At 42.9% G+C, this 22571-nt stretch overlaps 1 protein-coding gene across 2 annotated transcripts in view; it reads left to right on the top strand.

Annotated features, from left to right (window-relative positions):
- Positions 1-22571, top strand: part of LOC131559796 (BEN domain-containing protein 5-like) — a 558988-nt gene that overhangs the window by 506930 nt on the left and 29487 nt on the right. The window contains exon 1 of one of the 2 annotated variants that reach the window (XM_058808275.1): positions 20065-20343. The exons of the other annotated variant lie outside the window; for it this stretch is intronic. Within the exon in view, the coding sequence (XP_058664258.1) occupies positions 20124-20343 (220 nt within the window). The 5' untranslated portion in view covers positions 20065-20123. Of the gene's footprint in view, positions 1-20064; positions 20344-22571 lie in introns of those variants that run through there. 2 annotated transcript variants of the gene reach the window in all.

The following is a 22571-nucleotide window of genomic DNA, read 5'->3' as shown; positions in this document are numbered from 1 at the left end:
AATGGGATCTTTTAATAATCCCAAAAGGCAGGACCTGCCTGCTCTATGCCATCGAGGAGAGCTTGATTTGCTCTTCTGGGCCTGCTCCAGGTCTTGAAGATGGTGCAAGCTGGATTAGATTTTAACAAGGTAGAATAAGATGAATACATAAGAAGACCTGATCCCGTCCTTATGTCGATTGAATGTGCTGTAGTTGTTCCAAGCCTCCCTGCTTCACCAGCTTTTCAAACTGCTGTTCACATACTGTTGGCTAAAAATGAACGAGGAAAAATACATTTCGTTACCACTTGTGCCTGAATTTATGACTAGTGAGCCTCCAACTTACAGTTATGATCTGTCTCATATATGTAATAACACATTTTCTGCAGGTGATGAGGTTGCTGTAACTTGTGATGAAGTGCAGACAGCAGTTTGGTTTATTTTGTAATGCTTCTTTGTGTGTACCTGAAAATGGGTCATTTTTCTCCTGCAAGAATCACAACAGGTATCTCTGCAGGGGGACAGGCAGCAGCTGAACTGCACAGGGAAGGAGCGATGTTGCTGTTAGCTTCACTCCGATTAAACTATTGCTGCAGCTGGAATAAAACTACCCAGATGCAGGCTCCAGGCTCACCAGGTGGAAATTGTTCCCAGGAATAAATAAAAATAGTGATGATGAAGATTGCCTCTTTAACACACACAGAGGGGAATGGAAATTTGTCACTTATGGGTTCTGCTTTGGGGACGGCAGAGATTGTTTCCTTCCGTGACCTTTATAACAAGAAGTGTCAGACTTCATCCTGTATGTATCAGACTGGTGTGACATTGGATATTAATCCTGATGGAAAAGGATTATGTGATTTTCACAGGCACTCAGATAGATTATCCTCTCTGGCCTGGCTGGAAGGTGGCAAGAGTCCCTCTCTGCAGAGCTGGCTGGGAGCAGAGTGTTCCCAGAGAGCAGTACCAGAATAACCAAGCAAGGCAGCAGCTCTGGCTACTGAACTTTCTTTTCACTTTCCATTCATTTCTGTTGCTTTGGGGACTTGTCCCTTTGAGCAGGAGCAGCGGCATGGATGGAAATGGTGGAAAAAAGAAAGACTTTGAGAAGTATTTCTGTTAACAAGTTCTTTGAAACACTGAATAAAAATACCTGAAGGAACTTCTGGAGTAACATCACATTTAAAAATATGTCCTTTTGTTTCTTGATGCCCATTCTTACATTGAAGTTTTGCCCAATACTATGACAAATAATATTTTGTCCTTAGGTCTGGGCACAACTGATAATTTTGATGTTTCACAGTATCATGTTAAGCCCTGAAATCTCTGCTGGGTTTCACACTGGATAATAAGGGAACCAGTCATGTTTTGTCTGGTTTGACACTCACTTCCCCCTTCATTTCTCCCAGGGACCATGTCCCTGCCTTTCACCCCTCCAAGTCACCTCGCTGAATTTCCCACAAAAATGTTCCTTCCAGGAAGGGGCTGGAACGTCTGCTCTTGCTTGCAAGGAAAAAATCAGGTTGCTGCTGCTGTCAGGTTTTATGGCACTGTTGCTTCTGGGGCTGAGGGGTCCTGCCCACCTGTGTGAAAGGCGTGTGCTGTAGGAGAGCTGTTCCCCAGCTCCTCCAGGGAAAAGTCAGGGGTTTGGGTAAGGGATTCAAGGGTTGGGCTCTGCTCACCAGCTGCCCCAGGCTGTACTGCAACAGTGATATGGGACAGAACTGCATGGGTGTCACTTCAGCCCCTGCCTTGATGGGGTATCAATTTACAGCAGCTGAATGACCTGAAATACAAATCTATTGGGGTTCAGCTTTTTGTTTTGTTTTCAATTACAATAAAAGCTGCAGTTGTTCAAAGAGCCTTTTGGGGAAGTGGCTAAAGCCATAGGCTTACCCTGGGACACTGCAGCCTGCAACTACTTGCTGAAGCCTTTATAATTTACATCACTTTCTTTTTCTTCTTTGGTGTTTATAGACTCAAGCATTAAAAAAATACATGAGCAAATCTATATTTTAAGCTCTTCTATATTTGCCTCCTTACTGCTGAGAAATTTCATACCAGGAGTATTTTCCCAGACCTTCCAGAATCATTCTCTTTCCTGAAGTAGGTAAGGTCAGCTTCTGCTCAGAAATATACATTTTTCCCTGGTGCCTTGGCAGGAACCTCACAGACTGGACACCTGGCTATCAGACAAGCCAAGGAAAGAAAAATGAGAAAAAAATCCCTCTCCTGTGATGTGAAAGCAGAACCATTTGCACACTGTGTCAGTAGCTTCTGCTTGTTAGACCTGCAAACTTTCCAGTGAAAAATGATCTGAAAATAAATGTGCAGTGAGTCATTTTTTTTCCTTCCCTGAGTTATACCTTTAATTAATCTCAATCAGTTTACAGAATCCATTTTTACTCAGATTTAAAAAGCATGCACTCTGACAAATAAATCTTGTACCGAGTCACAGTGTTTGTGATTGTTCCTGCTCAAGACCTGTCAGCAAATGTATCATTACTAATTGCCCAAGTTCCAACAAATCAAAACACTCTAGTTTTATGTTAAGAAAGGAATTGAGTCCTTAAATTTCTGTATCTGTTAAAGCTTTAAACTGCTTTAGTGCATCACATGGGGGCATGTCAGCTTCAATTCAGAAGTAATAATCCAAAGAGTTGTCAATAATTGAGGACAGTATATACAGGCTTATTTATTTTAATCCAGTTAGGCTTGTTCTTTTGATTTGATTTGGTTTTATATTTTCCTTTATCCTCAAATCCCTTTTGGACCTAAGAGACCAGTATATAAGCAGCAGGTGAAGGTCATTAAAAAAATTAGTCTATTTACCTCAATGAAATCCAGGCTCAACTCAGGATACTTCATGCAAATTACAAACAAAACAAGAAAACAATCTGATGACAGAAATATGAATCAGATGATGTGTTTTATCAAGAAAAGTGCAGCTATTCCACCTGCCTTGTCTCTGCAGGAGGGCTTTGTATTTCATGATTCAGACTTGCTGTGAGCACTCCCCATTGCAGCCAGTTGTGTTCTGACCTATGGCCAGTCCTGGGTTTGTACCTGTCCTCCCATGTTTATGGAAGTTCATGATCTGCAAAGTGAAGAGTAACAAATCTTTAGCTGCAGTGTTACAATTGTTCTGAACTACCCTCAGATCCCAATCCCTTTCTCATTTGGTTTATTCTTTATAAAGCAAAATAGAAGACAAGTGTTCATTCCTTCTTTTGTGTTTGTTGCTTCAAGTTGTGTTTTGAAGTAATTTAAAAATATTCTTATCTTTGTTGTTTTTACATCTTTGCCAGACATATTTCTCCTTAGCATGTCATCCCAAAGTTGCTGTATACAAACTATGTAATCCCAAAGACCCCCACCTCTCAAGTACTAATAGCCTTTAAAACAATCACTTTGGGAAGTGTAAGATTTTCAGAATAATGTCACCAATATTTACATAGTCTGTGACCGGAGGTATACTTTAATATTCAACAGGCAAGAATTTATTATGGAAAACGAAGGTAAAGCCATCCCTGTGTGGTGTCACAGTGTTGGGAAAGCTCTCATTCCCACTGGGCATACCAAGAGCCTTAACACAAACCTGAGAATAGTCAGCAGCCCCTTTCTCAGTTACACTGTGCTGTAAAAATAGTCACCCAGACCAGCAACCAGAAATTTGACCTTATAATGCTCTACACTAAAGCTAATCATTGTTACACTAATCTTGCTTTCTTGCTTTATTCTGTCCCTGGATCGTTGCATGCTAATGGTGATTTTTTAGGGGCATTTGTGGGAGAATATGAGTTGGCCAACACCAGGCACTGTAGCAAGAACACTCCCTAAACTCAGGCCTTTAATAATACAGGGCATAGGAGGAGAGAGAATTGCTTTGTTTTGGGTGGGGATGAAGAGAGATTGATTTTAACATTGTGGATGTTTATCAGCAGAAATGATTTTTAACCTGTCTTAGAATTCTTACCTGTCCATGATATAGAATAGGCATAAAATAAATAAAAGGTAATAAATATTCAGGCCATGCAATTGCTGAGTGACAGCTGATGCTTTCAGTGGATTTTATGTATCCATCAGTGATAACCTGCAAATAATTCATTACAGCGTGCCTTCTGAAATGATGAGGCTTTGTTAAGCAACATTCAGCTAATGAAATAGCACACCTTAGGCAAAACACCTCCAACATGTGCCACTCATCGCTGCCAAAGACTAAAATCACTCTCTCCAAACGAGACAAGTGAAAGGCAGTTACACATTGTGCCAAGGAACAACATATTCCTTTCAATCCAAGGGCATTCCATCTCAGGGTGCTCGCTCCATGAGCTGCTCTCACAGGTGTTTGTAGGGTTGCTTCATGGCATGACTCACCCCACAGCCTGCCTGCCAGACCGGCACAGCATCAGGAACCCAACTCCATGCCCTACTCTGGGAGTTTTATGAGACTTTTTGTGGACAACACCTTCTGCATGCTGCCTTTGAGCAACAGCTACTACCTAAGTGCAATGGATTGGCTAAGAATCACTCCTCCTGCTGCTCACAACTAAGCCTCTTGCTCTTTGAATCCTTTTATTGCTTCCCCATCTTTTCAATATTAGCACTGAGCCTTCTGTCCCTGCTGGCTAAATCCCACCTAATCCAAATCTTGTCTTTAGTACATCTCTGCTATTATCTCCTGTATCCCTTGCACGTCATGTACCCCTCCCATCTCAACTTCATCATCATTACAACATAAATACCTGATGCCTTCCTTCCCAAACTTTGTCTTCCTTCTCTAAGCTTATTTCTGAGGGCACCCACTACCTGTTCTTGCACCTCCTACCTGCGTCATCTCCCAGCCAGACTGCTGTCCCAGACTGATTCTCAAGTCTGAAAGCGTCAGTCCCCTAAATCTCAGTCTGCAAATGCATAATCAGACAGAAAATGTTGTGGTCTGAACACCTTTGTTAGTCATACATGTGAATCAGAGCTTTTTGTCTGGCCATGTGAGTTTCTGGTAGCTTCAGTGGGCTTACTCATGATAGCAAATGCTACATTCAATAGTGGGCATTTGCAGGATCATCCTCTGTGATTGTAATCCCTGTTAGATGGGGAATGTGTCAGCATTTTATAAAGGGATGTAAAGATGCATGTGGCCTGTACAAAGTCTCCATAATTAATGTTGCTCCATCAGTTGATTACAGGAATTTACAGGCTGCGCTATTATAATACAATAGCCTGTTGGAGTTTGATGTTTATGAAGAAAGGATAGAAGGAAAAAAGGGGGAAATTAGTGCAAATGTTCCTTGATGTGGTAGCTGTTTCTGTGGATATAATGTATATCTGTTCAGGGGTGCTGTTAGCAATAGACAGATATCTCTGTGGACCTTTTTTTTTCCTAAATTCTAACTTGTGAAGTCTGAAACAGGCTGTGTGTATGATATTTGGGATTTATAAACTGTTTTTCTGTGAACTTTGTGTGAGCATCACATTGTTGAACCATTTGACAGACTGAAAGAAACTGAGAACGAAGCTCAAAGGACAACAATTCTCCCTTACGCAATCCAGAAAACAATTCTCTAAAATATTACATCAGCTGCTGGCAGCTGTAAGTTTGCCTGCCTGCTAATTTACTATCACAAGTGTTCCAGAATCCTTTGTAATCCAGCCATTGCTATTTATAATCGTAATGATTTATTTAAGTTCTCTGTATATGTCAGCATAAAGTCATCAAAAAAAGCAAAACGAAGATTAGTTGGCTGGAAGCACACAGAATGGAGAAGAATAAACCAACAATGGAATTGAGATAAAGCTTAGACACAGTAAATAACAAAAAAAAAAAAAAAAAAAAAAAGGGCAATCGCTTTATTTTCAACTCATCATAGAGGAGCCAGAGCCTGTGATTTTGGCACCAGGCAGTTCCCATCACAGGCTATTAAGAGCAGGGAAACAGGTGTCTGGTGGCCAGGGAAGGAAATGAGAAGCCGTGACACCTGAATTGAGATCATAGACCTGCTCCTGCCTTTGTGCCTAGGGAAAAGGCATTAACTGCTTGATGGCTCAGCTCCTCAGCAGGCTGTAGTGGCACCCAATTCTCAGCCGTTGAAACTTTTTACTTATTTATGAGATTTTTATTTTTTTTTTTCTACAGAGAACTGTAATGATGCAAGGCAACTTTATTATGTTCAGTGGAAAATGCAAAGTTGAGAAAAAATGCTGAAGGATTGTGTAGTGGAGCGCAACACTTTTTAGAGCTGAGTCTCTAGGTCATTCTGAGGCAGGGATTTGAGTGGTGTCCCTTAGGATTTGCTGTTATATATGCTGAAATGATCAATCAAGGATAAAAAATGGACTGTTCTCATCTCATAGATCATTTCACAGTGAAACAGTTAAACTCCTGGCTGCTTTCTGAAAAACAGAGATCTGCATTAATAAGGTGACCTTATCAGAGCCACCCCTGGGGGGAAGGGGGGGAGAAAAAAGGTTGTAGAAAGAAAGCGAATCCTATTGTTAATCTTTTTTTCAGGGAGACTTGGATACCTGAATGCAAATTACTTTATATTTAAATTGTGTGAAAGCACAAAAGGTTTGTGTCTGCATTGACAGTTATTTCATTAGCTGACTTGTACAGCCTTGCAAATGGTTTCTGGTGTTAACTTTCCTTGGATTTGTTTTCTTTGTTCTTTGCAGATCTTGCAACGGTGATCATTTTGATAAATGTGTTCAGCGCTCTGTTTTACTCCTGATTCATGTTTTTTGCAGCAGTCAGTGTTCTGGCCTGGGTAAGGTGAGACTGTGAGGTGGCTTTAGTTTTCCTGCAGCAGGGCTGATCTGATGGGCTGTTCTCCAGCTGGAGAGGAGCATGGAGGCTGCTGTAATGCATTTTGCATGGTAGTGACCCCAAACACGAGTCAAAGCAGGTTTTAATCATCAGATGTAGGATTGTTGTAGTCACATCCCGCTGTGGCAGCAGATGGGTGCTGTGCATGGGCTCTGTGGGGCTGGAAATCATCTTTGTATCTCTGTGAGCCTCTCAGGATTAGATATGCTGGCTTTGGGCCTTTGTTCACACAGGTTTGTGGTTCAGAGTGTGGTTCACTACATCCCAAAATTAAGAGCTTCTGTTCTTGTCTGTTTAAAAAAGCTACCACAAAAGGTATCAATCTTGGAGGGAAGGAGAAGGTGTAGGTTAAAACTTACCCCATATTGCTTCAGCCACACCAACACCATGAGTCCAGTCTGTGCTCCATATTTGAGGAACCAATAATCACTTCAGGAGAGAATGGTCCTTCCTACCCCTAAATTGATGGGTGATCTATCATCTGGAGGTGCTGGCCTTCCATTGATCCAAAAGACGAGCTTCATCAAGCCACTCAAGTTTCAATAAAGTTGATTTTTAGGGTAGATCCTGTCCATCCAACCTGTTGATCTAGACTGAACAGCATCATCAAGGTTTACACACCAGTGTAAAAAGCCAGTCATAGGAATTGCTCGATTAATTGTCCCCAATGCACATCGATCTGCAGGCCAGTTGCCGGAGGCGTGCAAGCTCTTACTACCCTTTCCCTCCTTTCTTCTTTATTTCTTTTACTCAGACTACATTTTTCTTCTTTGCAGAACTTTTTGGCATTGCTTGTTGCAATCAATCTGCCATTCCCCGCTGACGCCTCTTATCGCGTTGGTTTTTCAAACTCTTTCTGTGGTGCCTGAAGCATTTACATCACTCCTCAACCTGCACCAGGCTCTGAGCCCTAAAACACAAACACCTCAGGGACCTGGGCCTGAGCTTCCTCACAAGCCACTCGTCCCCATTAACTTCCCTGAGAGTCGCAGCTTCAGGAATCACAGCCAGATCCCAGGACAAAACACTTGAGACACAAAGGTGGGGCTTCAACAGCAAAATCACAAAACAGGCCCAGCCACCTCTATAAAACATCACTTTGAAACTGCTCTTCATATGCAGGGGAAGTGAACTCATCAGAACAGCTTTTACTTCCTCATCAATATTTTCAAGCTATTTCCCGTTTTTACAAGAAATCCAACATACAAAGGGTTTTCTGAGAACTCTTTGTGAAAATAGGAAATGTGGGGTTTTTCGGTTCAGAGCCTTGAATTTTTTATCTTGATTTTATATGGTCACCTACAGAAAAAAGGAAGAAAAGGATTTTATGGGTCTATAAAGGAGGCTCTGAGAGAAAACAGTGGAAAGGTAGATTATTTTTTGCTTCACAAGTATTTTCCCTGCACTCTCTTCTGCTTCACAGCAATAAATATAATAGGATTTTTTCAGCCTTTATTCTTGGACTTACTTCTTAGTAGATGTTTAATTTTAAAAAGTGAAAGACAAAAGTGGGGATAGAGGGGAATGAGTATCAAGGAAGAACAGGGACACTTGAAACTCAAGGGAAAGGGAAAAACAGAATAGCTCAAGTTAGGTCAAGATTTGTTCATTTTCTTTTAAACTATACTTGGAAGAAAAAATCTTTAGACAAATATTTGTAGATAAAATTCCATCTAACTGCTTTTTTACACAGGAGTCTCACAAATCATTAGTCGGGTCCACAACTGGACAGTTCTTCCAGCTGATCTGGCAAAAAATATTCTGATCTCTTTGTCTATGATAACACTGAAATCAAATAGCTGGTCAACATGCAAAATATTAGAGAAACAAATACCACCTTCTGCCTAATTTTGTTTTACGTAGTTTTTATGCTAAATAGTAGACTTTCTGAACACTGTGACAGAGAGCTGTTATTTGTGAACACCAATTTCAATGTTTTGGGTTGAAACTTAGCTTAATGTATGAAACCCACGTCCTTGCTGTCACGAAATCTCCATTTTCCCACTTTTACAATATTGTTGGCATATGTCTCCAGCTGTCTGTTGCTGACACAGAATTGCTTGTGATTATCTGATGCTGAGCTGTTCCACTCTGTTTTTGTGGTTTTAATCTCTGCAACAATACCTGAACACACTGTGCAGATCGTGATTATTTGGGCAGAATACAATCGCCTCTGAAATTTATTGTCCCACACAGAAAATTGGAAATCCTTAGGATCTTTATATCTGGATTGAATGCAAGCTGCACTTCTTTCTGATTTCATAATTTAACATTGCAGACTGTTGACTTATTGACTACAGCGTTAGCATTTTCCAGATTGGCAGACAAATTGCCTTGTAGGAGTGTCTATGCATATTTATACATCATCCAAAGGTTAAACGGTAGAATATTTTTTAATTGCCTAGAGATAACTTTGCAAATTATATCGCTGGTACCAAAACTTCTAAACTTAAAAAGATGAAAGTTAAGCACTGAAACCCATATTTTTTTCCAAGTAAATAAACCACTCAGCAGTACTGATTACTGACAGTCTTTCACTGATGTTAATTAAATAGCATCTCAAAGATACAGCTGCCATTTTAGGCAAAATTTTAAAACAGAGGGAATTCTAGTTTTAAGCATTTTAAGCATGGCATTTATATTGGCCCTGCTATTTGAGAAAGGGCCACAATCAAATAAACCCCAAAATGTTAAAACAATTAAAGCAAGGCATTCATATGTAAGCATTTTTTCCACTTCCATTTGCCTTAAAATCTGAAGGTATAAAAAACTGAATCCCCAAAGAAGCTAAAACATGTAATGTGCTACAAGAGCACCAAATACACTCACTGAGAATATTTTTCAGAGAAAACATAACCTTGGAGCTATTTGAGTATTTAAGAGAAAATCTAATTGCTACTTACATTTTTTACTTCCCACTTCAGCAATACTTTTCTCTCTAGAATACAGACCCCTAAAGAAATTACTCGGGAATAACAAGTGTTCTGCACATTTGCTGATTTACATTGACTGCTCTTATATATGAGCTCTTAAAATAAAGTTCTGCACATGGATTGGGGCAATCCAAGTCACAAATACAGGCTGGAGAGAGAATGGATTAAGAGCAGCCCTAAGGAGAAGGACTTGAGGATGCTGGTTAATGAGAAGCTCAACATGACCTGGCCATGTGTGCCTGCAGCCCAGAAAGCCACACCTATCAAGAGCAGTGCAGTCAGCAGGTCAAGGGAGGTGATTTTAGATAATGTTTAAGGTCCCTTCAAACCCAAACCGTTTTATGACTCTATGAATGTGAGTAAATTCAAAGTAGTTTGCTCTCAGTGGGAGAAATAGATGACCCTGCAGTAGCAGAGTCACTTATTGTGCTTTTACCTTTACAAGTGATCAGTAAGAACTCATCTGAAGTGCAATGCATTGAGCAGGAGACTGGGAGACAGATGCATCCCTCTCCTGGGGGTTTTGACTAGAGGAAATTATGTGTGTTTAGGGGAAGAAAAGGATTTTATGAGTGGAGGTGCAGAGTGGGAGGGCTGAACCCCTTCAGGAAGATGGGGGAACCAAAGCCAGGCACCTCACTTGCCAGGCAAGGGTCCCAGCAAGGAGCTTATCAATTAAAAATGGGAGACATCACTGTGGTGATCTCCTGGTCTTGTTGGTGGATTTTGAAAGAAATCTCCCTTAGTCTAGTTTTGAAAGGAACTTTGTATCTGCACCTGCCAGGGGTTAGAATTTTAAGCTGTTAAAGTAAGAGGATGGAGGTGTCTTTTTTTCACTCTTTGCTCCAGAGCAAGATGGGAGTTACAACACTCTGTGCTCCCTGTTTCCGTGGATGGGGTTTTGGCAGCTTCCACGCTGAGCACAGATGGTATTTGAGATCTTGTACTGAGACAGCCCTGCAGGGTAAGCAATAACTCTCTCACTTTTCCTGGATTGTAAAGCTGCATGCAGATATCTGAGGTCCACCAGAGTCCTTGCTACATCCAACCTCTGAGTTCATATTGTTACATGATGTGAGGGCAAGAACGGCTATTATCCTTGTTCTTTTGGTTAACAGAGTCAAAAAAAGAGCAAAACAAATGAAACCCATGAGAGTTGCCAGGAGTGATCTTAGTGAGAGACCGTGAAAATGTCCTGGGGGTGCTCTCAACAGGGGCTGAACATGGGCCAGCTGTGCCCAGGTGGGCGGGAAGGCCAGTGGCACCTGGCCTGTCCCAGCAATGGGGTGGCAGCAGGAGCAGGGCAGTGACTGTCCCCCTGTCCTGGGCACTGTCCTGGGGCCACACCTCGAGTGCGGCGCTCAGCTCTGGGCCCCTCGTGCCCCTCGTGCCATTGAGGGGCTGGAGCGAGCCCAGGGAAGGGCAGCGGGGCTGGGGCAGGGTCTGGAGCACAGATCTGGGGAGGAGCAGCTGAGGGAGCTGTGGGGCCCAGCCTGGAGAACAGGGGCTCAGGGGAGATCACTGTCACTGATCACTGTCACTGATCACTGTCACTGATCAGTGTCACTGTCACTGATCACTTTTCTCTGTCCACATCTCCATGGACAGAGGTTGTAGCCAGGTGGGGGTCGGTCTCTTCTCCCCACAACAAGTGGCAGAACACTCTGATTGCACCAGGAGAGGTTCAGATTGGACATTAGAAAGAAAATTCTTTGCTGAAAGGGTTGTCAATCCCTGGACCCAGCTGCCAAGGCAAGTGGTAGAGTCACCATCTCTGGAGTTAATTAAAAGAGGTGTAGCTGTGGTGCTCAGGGACATGGGTGAGTGGTGGGCTTGGCAGTGCTGGGTTAATGGCTGGAATTGATGATCTTAAAAGTCTTTTGCAACCTAAATGATTCCATGATTCTGTGATTCTAGATCATGCCTCCATGTCAGAGGCAGGACAGATAAGGGTGTCTACTGAATTATCATTGCTTCTAAATAAATGTGTCAATTCATCACTTGTCATCAGTGAAATTTTATCTAAAGCATTATTAGCTTACTTCCCAATCAGTTAACCATTGAAGCAGAATCTTGAGCAACTGCACTGGGCTGATTCATTTTAGCCCTTAAAAAAATTCAGATTTCCTTTGCTTTGTGGTCTTTTCTCTTGCATTTTTGGATAAAAGCTGAAGGTATGCATTATATTTATGTTCTTTAAATACTGTGATATATTCTCAGTAGTGCCCCCTTTTGCTTCTAATTAAATCCCCACCTATCTTATCTTTTCTGTTTTATTACCTCTTATATGTACTGGTAAATAATAAGAGAGGGAATTTAGAAAATATAGGCCATTTGAAAGAAATTCTGTGTGTATCAGATCAGAGAATTTGAAAAATTAGAGAAATATTTACAGCTCCCAAGGGTCAATCTTTAGTCCAAGATTTAATAAAGGGATGGACACAAGCCCTGTTTGATCTCACTGTTCTGGGAGGACTGGTTTTGCAATATTTTCTGTATTCAGAACAGTAAAACTACTTCTGATGAATTTAGCAAAGTTTGTATGCAGCAGTGCCCCAAACACTTTCGTATTTTCCTTGACATTATTTTTTCATCAGTTTGGATGGTGTAGTATCTGCAGACAGTGCATGTTCCAAATATTGGATTGCTGTGTTTTTGCATACAAATCTTGTAAAGGAAAAGAAATACCACACTATGTGTACAAGCATCAAAATCTGATTATCTGCAGGATTCTAATCTTAATATCACACCATCCTCACTGAATGCACTGCAAGAATATTCCAATTCATATTCTGAATGGTGTGTTTCTCTGCAGTCATCTTGCAGAATTCTTATTCCTACCAGGAGAAAATCAGTATACTGAACTGAATAAAAATGTATACATTAAATTGCTTATTCAAATGTCCACCTTTGATGTTTGCAGATGAATTCAAGCAGGAAGCAGTATAACCTGAGCTTTGTTCTATTGATACAAGAGGCTAACGTGAGTTACAAAACAGGAAAGAATGAGAAGTTGCTTAATACACTGGAAATGTGGAAAAAATGCAGATTTCAGTTATTAGCTTTCACAGCTGTATTTGCATAGAAATATACTAACGGCTGGGTGACATTTCATGCATGAACTTAATAGGGCATCCTTAAAAATATTCACGTTAGAAGAGTACTTAAAGGAAACCTCGAATTCGAACATTCCCTTCTTTGTTTAAAGAAACCCCATACCCTGGTTTCCCTAGGGTATTCCAGTGCAAGGTATTTCTTTATGAAAGAAAGCTCTCTTTGTTATGAGGAATTCTGGGACAGCCTAGGAAAGGCCCTTTTTTTCTGATCACACTTTAAAAAATATCCTGATTCCCCTGAATGTTAAATATTATTGAACAATAGATGTTGCTCAGGGTTTTGTGGAAAATACCAGCAAAGCAAGAAGACCCTTGAGGTTTCAAACACCTCTTGGATTACCAGTTTCCTATGCTATGCCAATCATCTACACTGTGTGAGATAAAAGGAGTTACTCTGCTTTGAAAAACTAGAACAATTCTTGGAGGGGTCTATCACAGTTACCCCCTTAAATGAATTTTTGAGAGCTGGGTCACAGCAATTCCTTTCAATTCACATTTGCTTGCTGCGTGTTGTTGCTTTTTTTTTTTTTAATTCACCTACTAGAGCAGACCAGGTGCAGCTTCATTTGTAACTCATAAATGATAAATATGTCTGGTTTTATTTAGAGTGGAGAGGTTCAGAGAGCATAGTGAAGGATTTTAGATTAGGGAGCACTTTCACTTGCCAGAAGTTTCAGCTTTCATTTTCTGTTCTTTTAATTTAAACATGATTATTAACAATGCACAGCTGAGGAAGGCACTTCCCTGAAATATTCCAAGGATTATTCCTGCTCTGTTATCTCCCTTTCACCTTCCACAACAGGATTTTAAGTGCTCGCATTAGTTGAAGTTCTTCAGAAGAGCCGCTGGTCCATTTCTGATTGTCACTTCCATCAGAAGTAGAAAACTCTACCTTCTGAAGTAGTGAGATGTGAGCACTAAGTCCTGGGAACATCTTCTAAAAACTCAACTCACTTTATAATGAAATATAAACCTGTCTTGAAAGGGATTAGAAGGAATATGACAGGAGTATAAATTAAAAAGCACTGCGTTGTGAGAACATCTATTTAAGCAGTTTTGACTCTGCCTTCACTCAATCCAAGTCCTGCAGCTGCTGATTGTCCAGAAGCTTCCAAAACAGCAAGAACCATCTCTAGAGCCTGTCCACGCTCTTGCTAAAATCAGATTTCTAAAGGAAAGTGGGAGTATGTGGAGGTACCTTTTTGGAAAAAACGCAGCCCTGCATTTTTAGTAGCTGACCTCCTTTCCTTCTGTGTCTATCCTACACTACTTGTATGAACCTCTCAAGCAGAATAGCTCTCTGCAGAAAAGGGCTGCAGGATTATTTTCCCTGTCAGTATAAGACACAACTGCTTGTTCAAGACAGAACAGTGCTGCACAGATGTGACAACAGAAAACCAAAATGAAAATATTATGAAAAAGGGTCATTAATATCATCTTAGAGGATCTGTCTAAACCATACATAATCACAGGCAGTGTCTAGTAATGATATTTTACACTGAAGCCCAAAGGTTACAAAAAGACTTTAGTCTTTGCCGAAAGAAAGTCACTTTTTCATCTGAAGTGCAGAAGGAACCAAATTATTGCAGGGGTGCAAAATCTAGGTATGTAAAGCTACTTTTAGAGTCGTATTAGTAAAATGTCTGTCAAAAGTCAAGGGAAAGTCTGGTTTATAATAGGAAAGGGCAAATCTCAAATAAAATTTCCAGTTAGAGTGAAAATATATAGGCTGAAGCCATCAGTGGATGGTAGTAGCAATAAAGATCATTTGGGCTGCAAGAGCAATATCGTCTCCAGAGCGGTTTTTGCAGACAGTGGCAATGGCACCTGAAGGACGCGTTTTACAGGTGAGCCCGTGCACGAGTCAGCTCACACAGAGCCCTCCCTGCCCTCCTCACAGGAAAGGAGTTTATCACATGGAAACCAGCATTTTACTTGAGTGCAAAAGGTGGCATTTAGCAGTACTTGGAATGGTACATGAGGGTAGAGCTGAAAGACACAATGTTTGAGAGTCATTTGCAGCTCCAGAGAGGGCTGGGTGAGGGTGGGGGAATGGCTGCTCTCACTGAGGAGAGATGGTGCCGACTGGCAGCGTCTCCTGGTTCCTGTTGACTTTCTGTGGGCACGTTTAACCTGTAATTTGGCAGAGGAAAATACAGTCTGGCACACATTCCTGAAGGGTTGCCAGTCCCAGATCTATCCATTGCATAGCCTGCCAGAATGGGAAAGATAAGTACCTTACCGACCAGTATCCACAGCAACAGACACCGGAATTTTATATTTTTAATCATATAAAGACCCAAAGACGATAATTACTTTTTTATTTTCCAATTTTATAATAGTAATAATGACCTTTAGGTCAGGAATTTTCAGCAGTTAATGACTGTCTGGCTTTTTCTTTGGTCCTTGGTTTCTCCAGCCAGTCATTAACAGTGAGACAAGTGCCTTCTCCTGTGGACACTTTGGCTTAATCATTACCTTTTCATGCTACAGAATGCACCAGCTGGGAAATAAGTGTCTCCTATGCCAATGGATCCATGAAATGTGCCTTGGGTTTCATTTCTTTGAAAGAATATTCTGTGAGTGTGTGAGAGTTTACTGTAAAAGATGATTGACTACAGCCCTGAGACAAGTTAGATCACTCTGAGGAATTGGGACTGAGGATGGTGTAAGACCATAGATCTGAAAAGATTAAATCTTCAGAATTTATCTGTGTAATCTAGGTTCTCTTACTCTTGGTAACAGAGTGCTTCAGAATTATATATGGACACAAATATTTTCTTATCCATCTTCTAGGATCACACAGGAAAGGACCTTTATTTTTGTTTGCTTGTATTTTTATATGTAATCACTGTGATGCTGAAAGCACAGTGTGGTGACAGTGTCTCAAGAGTTAAAATTTATTTTCAAATACAAAGGGGAACAACCCTCTGGAATGCTCCGTCTGGGTAGTAGATTCCCTCCTTCCAACCACCCTCTCTCTTAAAACACCTAGAAGCTGTATCTGACTTTGTTCAGAGGAAAATACATTTATACATGGAAATGACTTTGTCCTGCACTTCATTGTATGGTAAAAAATGCAAACCATGGAATGGAAGTATCTTCTGACCACTCTACCAATCATATTCTTCATAAAAATTAGCCAGACTGTGAGTATATTGTGTGCCTGAACATATATAAACCTTTGAACACTCTTCAGTTCTTGTGCCTGTTAGCTGAGTTCTTCTTTAATCTGTATGACTTTTAATGCCATTTTTCCAATACAGTGTTATCCGAAAAACTGTGACTTCATCTTTCCTTCAAGGTATATTTGAGCTTGAAAACAATTGGGTCAAAAATGCGCTACCCGGAGAACAAATAAGAAGTTTAGAAACAATACTTTTCTAAACCACATATTCAATGTGTAGGGATTCCTATTTGTAGTCCAATGCATGGTTACTGCTGAAAAGTCAGGTAGTAGTGAAGCACCTCCACTGGGACATTAAAAGAAAATGGGAATTTCTTCTTTAGCAGATTTAAAGTCAATATGGTGTCCTTTGAGAATTTGGTACTAAATATGCAATAATGTGAATGATGAGCCTAATTTTAATGTTTTGCTGGGAAAAGAGATTTGGCACCTGCATAACTTTTATTGGAACGATTAGCTTTTCATTTTCTATCTTTAAGTGAAAACACAGAGTGCACATGAAAGCTGCAGACATTCGCTTTTGCTTGAACGCTTTTTTTACTTTTCAAGAAAAATAACACCAGCAAAATATAAGTAGTGTTCCAAGAAAGAGCCACTCAGGAGTCCCACAAGGGCTGGGACTGTGTTCTGTGGTTTTTCCACTCTTGGAGTGACAGTATTACTTTCTCAGCTGAGGCTTCATTTGCATTTTGAAAGTACAACAATTTACTTCTCAGCAGGGCTGTGCTGTTTCTAAAAGGCTGGAGTGGCTCAGGGATTTAAATCCAGTAAGGTTCCAGTAATTCCCTTTACAACGAGTTTTAAAATCTATACCTTTAAAAAAATTCTGGACCTTTAAACTTCAATCTCAACTCTATGTTAAAGCAGCTGGCTAACCATTAGTAGAAATGGGAAAGGTCCAAAAGACAGGAGTGACAAGTGACTTGTGTTTCATTCGCTGCTTTAATGGATTTTTCCTCAGCTTCACAGCTAACCAGTGCAGATTATTTATAGATTTTAAAGCCAGAAATTAACACTGTTCCTTGTAGGCAGAAGAAAAAAATGTATGCAATCATTATTAATTCTTTAGCATTATAATGCCTTCTGGCTCAACATGTGTGCAAGGGACCAAGAGTAAACATGCATTTATCATCCCAACCCTTATCTGTTCCCAAAAACGTCCTTCAGTGGAGAACTGTGAAACAGCCTGCCTAAAGGATTTGAGACCTTTTATTTTTTTGCTGCTCATGCAAAAATCTTTACAGTCTTGGCTGTAATTGAACATTCAAACGTAAAATAATCTAAACACCAGATTAGAATGTTCCTTTTCCCCAAAAGCCCCAACCAATCAACCAACCAACCAACCAACCAACCATGATGCTAACTGCCTTCACATGAAGCCTTTTGGTTTCCTTTCATTGAGACAAATTATCCAAGCACTCTTGGATACCCAAAGAGATCTCTCCCCTTCCAACTCAAGCTAATTTTTGAGTCCTGACCTTCTCTTTGTTTCCTTTTATTTCCAGTTTTACCATTGCTCTGAGTTCCTATTCCCTAATAGAATTCAGCTGTGGAGGGAATACAGTCCTGGCAGGAAGCAGCCTACCCAATCCCTCACTGGCCACTGAACTCAGTAGAACAAAATTGTAGTTCATATCATTTTAACAATGTCCATGGAGTAATTCCAGCAATCAGCCTGTCCTGTCATCTCTCTGCAGCTCCCTGTACCCCACTGTAACACGAGGTAGAGGAGACAGCAGCTGGTATTGTTTGATCAGCAACACAATCCTTGCTGGAATTTCATTTCCCTTGCAGACTTGCTACTAGAATACATTTGTCATCTATACTTTGTAGCAGAGTTATATTTGCCTGTAATTACACACGAGTCTGGCAATACTTTATTGTTAACATAAAGTACTGCCATTTAAATCCCCAATCTTAAACTGGAGTATTTGCAAAACTCTGTAATTGCTAAAATAATAAAGCTGCCATTACTGCATGGGAAGTTTGCAGCTTGTTGGGGAAATACTTACATAGGCTTAACTACATCTGTATAGATGCCTTGTGTTTTCATGTGTTGTTTAAGACAGATTTCTGCTGGGCACAACCAAAAGTTTCTGGCACTGTCACAGAATGGCTGAGGCTGGGAGAGGCCTCAGGAGCTCCCCTAATCCAGCCCCTGCTCAAGAGGTTGCCCAAGACCATGTTCAGATGGTTTTGAGTTACCTCCAAAGATGGAAACTCCACCAGCTCTCTGGGAACCTGTGCCAGTGCTCAGTCAAAACTGAACTCTATGTTTTCCAGCTTGTGGTCTAACCCCATGTAGGAGGAAGTCTATAAAAGATAACCAGGAAAAACAAGCACAGTGTGGTTTTACTCAGTGCAATGGGCACAGATAGTACTGCAAATGCCCAGGCATATGAAAACCCAGAAAGAAGATATATTTTGGTTTCACTTTGTGTTGGTGTTTTGCAAACAAAAAACTGGTGATGCCTCTCTCTTGTACTCATTCTCTGATTATTTTTTTCTTTCTATTTTTACATTACACAGTTCTCCCCATGTGACTGTTCTGTTCCTAGGTCTAGCTGGGTAAAACAGATCTCAGGACTAACAACAGCAGTATGAGTTTGCTCTGAACCTAAAGCAATTTTGCCACTTTACCCTTTTCATACGTGAACCTCAAAACATCCATACTTTGTATCTAAGTCTCCAAAAGTTTGGGAATTCATGATAAAACCTGTTCCACCTCTAAGCCTGGTTCTGACACACCTGCACAGCATTTCTCAGCTCTGTGCTCTTTTGGGAGAAGACATGGGAATGATGGAGTGCAGGTGGTTCTGCATTCCCAGGAGGACCTCCATGCAAAAGCTGATGCTCCAGTGCTGTTGCCAAGTGGTAGATGAGTGTGGGGTTCTGTTGTCAGCCCAGGAAGGATCCACTCTCCTCACACAGCTCCCTCCTGCCCCTTTCCCTGCACTCGCTGGCTCTGCCCTGGCCCTCAAAAATCCCACTGCGTGTCACCCCTCTGTTACCCCTCCAAAGGTGATCAGAGCGATGGAGCACCTCTCCAAGGAGGAAAGACTGAGAGATTTGGGATTGCTCAGCCTGGAGAAGGCTTCAGGGTGACCTTACTATGGCCTTGCAGCACCTGAAAGAGACTTGAGAGATGAGGAGAGACTTATTACAAGAGCTTGTAGTGACAGGACAATGGGGAACAGCTTCAAAATGAAAGAGTGCAAGTTTACATTGGCTACCAGGAAAAAATGCTTTAGAGTGGTCAGGGTGATACAGGCTGTCCGGGGAAGTCACGGATGCACCAGCCCTGGAATCCCTGCTGGAAGTGTTCAAGGCCAGGTTGGATGGTGCTTGGAGAACCTGGTCCAGTGGCTGCTGTCCCTGCCTGGGGCAGCAGGACTGGAACGAGACGATCTTTAAGGCCTCTTCCAGCACAAACCACTCCTTGATTCTCTGGAACAAAGCCTTTTTCTGCGGCACACGCGTACGGAGTTCTCAACTTGGGGGCAAAAACACCTTCCCGAGGCCCTTCTCGGAGGCGAGATCGTACGGGGAGGCGGGACCCGTGTCCCTGGCGGAGGAGCCGGGGGTGTGCGGAGCTGCACGGTGGCGGCCGGCAGGGCGGGGGCCGTGAGGGGCCGCGGGCGGGGCGCCGTTCGTGTGCGGCGGGCACCGAGCGGGGCCGTACGGGGTTGTGTGGGGCGGGCCGGGGCCGAGCGGGACTGTGCGGGGCGCTGTGTGCGGCGGACACCGACCGGGGCCGGGGCCGTACGGGGCTGTGTGCGGCGGACACCGAGCGGGGCCGGGGCTGTGTAGGGGGCTGTGTGCGGCGCTGTTTGCGGCGGGCCAGGGCCGTACGGGGCTGTGTGCGGCGCTGTTTGCGGCGGGCACCGAGCGGGGCCGCGGCCGCTCCCGCTGCCCCCGCCCGGGCCCGCCCCGCTCGCGTCGCTCCGCGCTGGATTGCTCGCGCCTGGCCGGCGCCGTCTGGGGCCCGGCGGGCGGCGCGGCCAGGCCCGCTCAGCCGAGCGCAGAGGCGGCCGCAGGAACAATACGGCGGCGGGCGCGGAGCCGCGCGGCCGCCCCGCACCATGTACGCGTTCGTGCGGTTCCTGGAGGACAACGTGTGCTACGCGCTGCCCGTGTCCCGCGTGCGGGACTTCAGCCCCACCTCCCAGCAGGACTTCGACAACCAGAAGGTCTACACCGTGTACCGCAACCCCGAGGAGGCGGCGGACGAGGACGACGAGAGCCCCGGCGAGTGGGGCGACCGGCTGCTGCTGCACAAGGCCCAGATCCTGGCGCTGGCAGGTGAGGGCGGGCCGGGCCGCGGGCGGGGGGCGATGCCGCCCCCTCCCCGCTGAGGGAAGGAGGGAGGGGAGGGGAGGGGAGGGGAGGGATGGTGGGGGCGAGGGCCGGGGTGGGGAGGGGCAGCCCCGGGTCCGTGAGGGGGCCCAAGGCTCGGTTTCCAAAATAGCCGCGACCCCTCCGTGATGCCCCCACCGGGGAGGGGGGCTGTGGAGACTGAACAAAAAAAAGAAAAAAAAAAAGAAAAAAAAAGTTTGGGTTTTCGTCTACGGCTTATTTATAGTGCATGGAGTCATTTGTGTACCTTTGCAGTTGTTGCCAATTGTGAGCGGTGCTGTTTTATGTCCGCTTTGTTAGTTTAAGTGACTTCACCAATAGTGGAACCAGACCTCCAGGTACTGCTCGTGTTGAGCGTGGGCTTGGCTGCCTTTGGTTTGTTTCGTGTTCAGAGATGACAAATGTCTCCAAGCTAAGGGGACCAATTCAAGCGTATGCTTGAAATAACCCCGTGTTTTGGCCATCTGAAGGTGTTCAGCCCCGGTGAGATAGTGCTGTCAGGACGTTGCCCCCAGATAGTGACTCTGGCAGTGTTTCCGTGAAGACTTTGTGTAAGTTTCCTCGCTGCCATAGTCGTAGTTGACATAGAAAGGAACTGGGTGGTTGTAGCAAATTGCTGGTTAGTGTGGGCTTGCCCAATAGGCTTTTGAAAGACTTTAATGACCATTTGAAATGTCAGTCTGGGCAGCAAAGAGGACACTGGATTGTTATCCCGACTTTTTCAGTTTGGGCGAATTACTGGTTCTGTCTAATTCCCCAAATATGGAATGGGCTAAAAAAACTCTTTTGTTTAGTCTTGAGCTCTTAGAAGGCAGTGCTGAGCTTTGATGTCTAAACAAAGTAACTTGGTGTTAAAGTCACCTAAAACTGGTAATTTTCTAATTTTATTTTTAGAAGTTAGCCGTTCCTGAGCCAGTTTAGACTGGTGGTGGCCCAGTTTGTTCCTGGCTCAGCAGTGACTTTTGCCATTATCCTCTCTCTAGTATTGGCCATAAACAAATACCTCAAAAGAACCAGGAACAGCTAAACATGAGTTCCCTGCAAAGATTTTCCAGTTTCTGAGTATTTGCAACACCAGAAGTTCAGGAGGACTCTACTTAGGCCATCTAGCAGAGGAGTGGGTTCTCCTGCTAAGTTTTTGTTGTCCTGTGCCAGCCCGTGTTTTGGCTGTCCTGCCTGTGGCAGAGGAGTGTATGTGAAGCGTTTCTTGCATTTTCCCTGTCGGATCCATGGAAGGCAACAATCCCAGTGCCCAGGGTTGGCATGGTCTCTTCCCACAGACAGCATCCCGTTGCACTTCACCTTCCTCTGTCCCTCTGGGGACCTGCAGCAGCAGTGCCCTTTCAGTTCCTCCTCTCTGTCTCAACACAGCTGAAATGCTCCAGAGAAATATTTAGAAATGATATTTAGATATATTAGACCTTTGCTCCCATGTTGGGCCCACCAGGTTGCCTCAGTTCTCCAGCAGCAAGTGCTTATCTTTGCCAGTTCCCTTGTTCCAGGCAGAGCCTGTGTCTGCCCAAGATGTGCCCTCCTGAATTTTTCTGTACAGTTTCTCTTTGTTTCATGTATCTTGAACCAGAACAAACCAATATACACTGTTTCCTTTAGAGAACAAGATTTGTTACCTGTGTTAGTGATTTGCACTAATTGCTCTCCAGAGGTTCTAATTTCTACAGGAAATTCTCCTGTTGAGCCAGGAACACAAGGAAACACACAGCTGTCTTTATTACAGCTCTCACATCTCAGTGTATTCTGACTAGATCTGGGTTTTGCATTCTTGGAAAACTTCTCACTTGAACACCAAGAGTCTTTACTTCTCTCCTTCTTTCCAGCTTGTACCATGTAAGAATACCTTAGGTGAATTCAACAGAAGTTGTATACCAAGGGTCACTTCTGAAGTTTTCATTTCTCCCCAAAATGTTAATATTGGTATTTGGTTTTATTGTGGTTAAAAACCTTGAAGAGAAAACTTGGTCTTCATGAAGACATCATAGCACAATTCTTGCTTTATAGTGACCAACTCAGATTATGATAAGTTTTTGTGGCAAACATTGCAAGTGTAATGTTATACAAACTGCTTATTCAGTTAAAAATAATTTTGCAAGTCTGCAGTAACGTTTCACATACCAGCACAGAACTTTTAATTCCAAAGGTTTTTAGCCTGTCTTAGT

This window comes from Ammospiza caudacuta, chromosome 7, assembly GCF_027887145.1.
Source record: "Ammospiza caudacuta isolate bAmmCau1 chromosome 7, bAmmCau1.pri, whole genome shotgun sequence".
NCBI classification, from domain to species: domain Eukaryota; kingdom Metazoa; phylum Chordata; class Aves; order Passeriformes; family Passerellidae; genus Ammospiza; species Ammospiza caudacuta.
The sequence above is the reverse complement of the archived record's forward strand: the minus strand, read 5'-3'. Positions and strand labels throughout refer to the sequence as shown.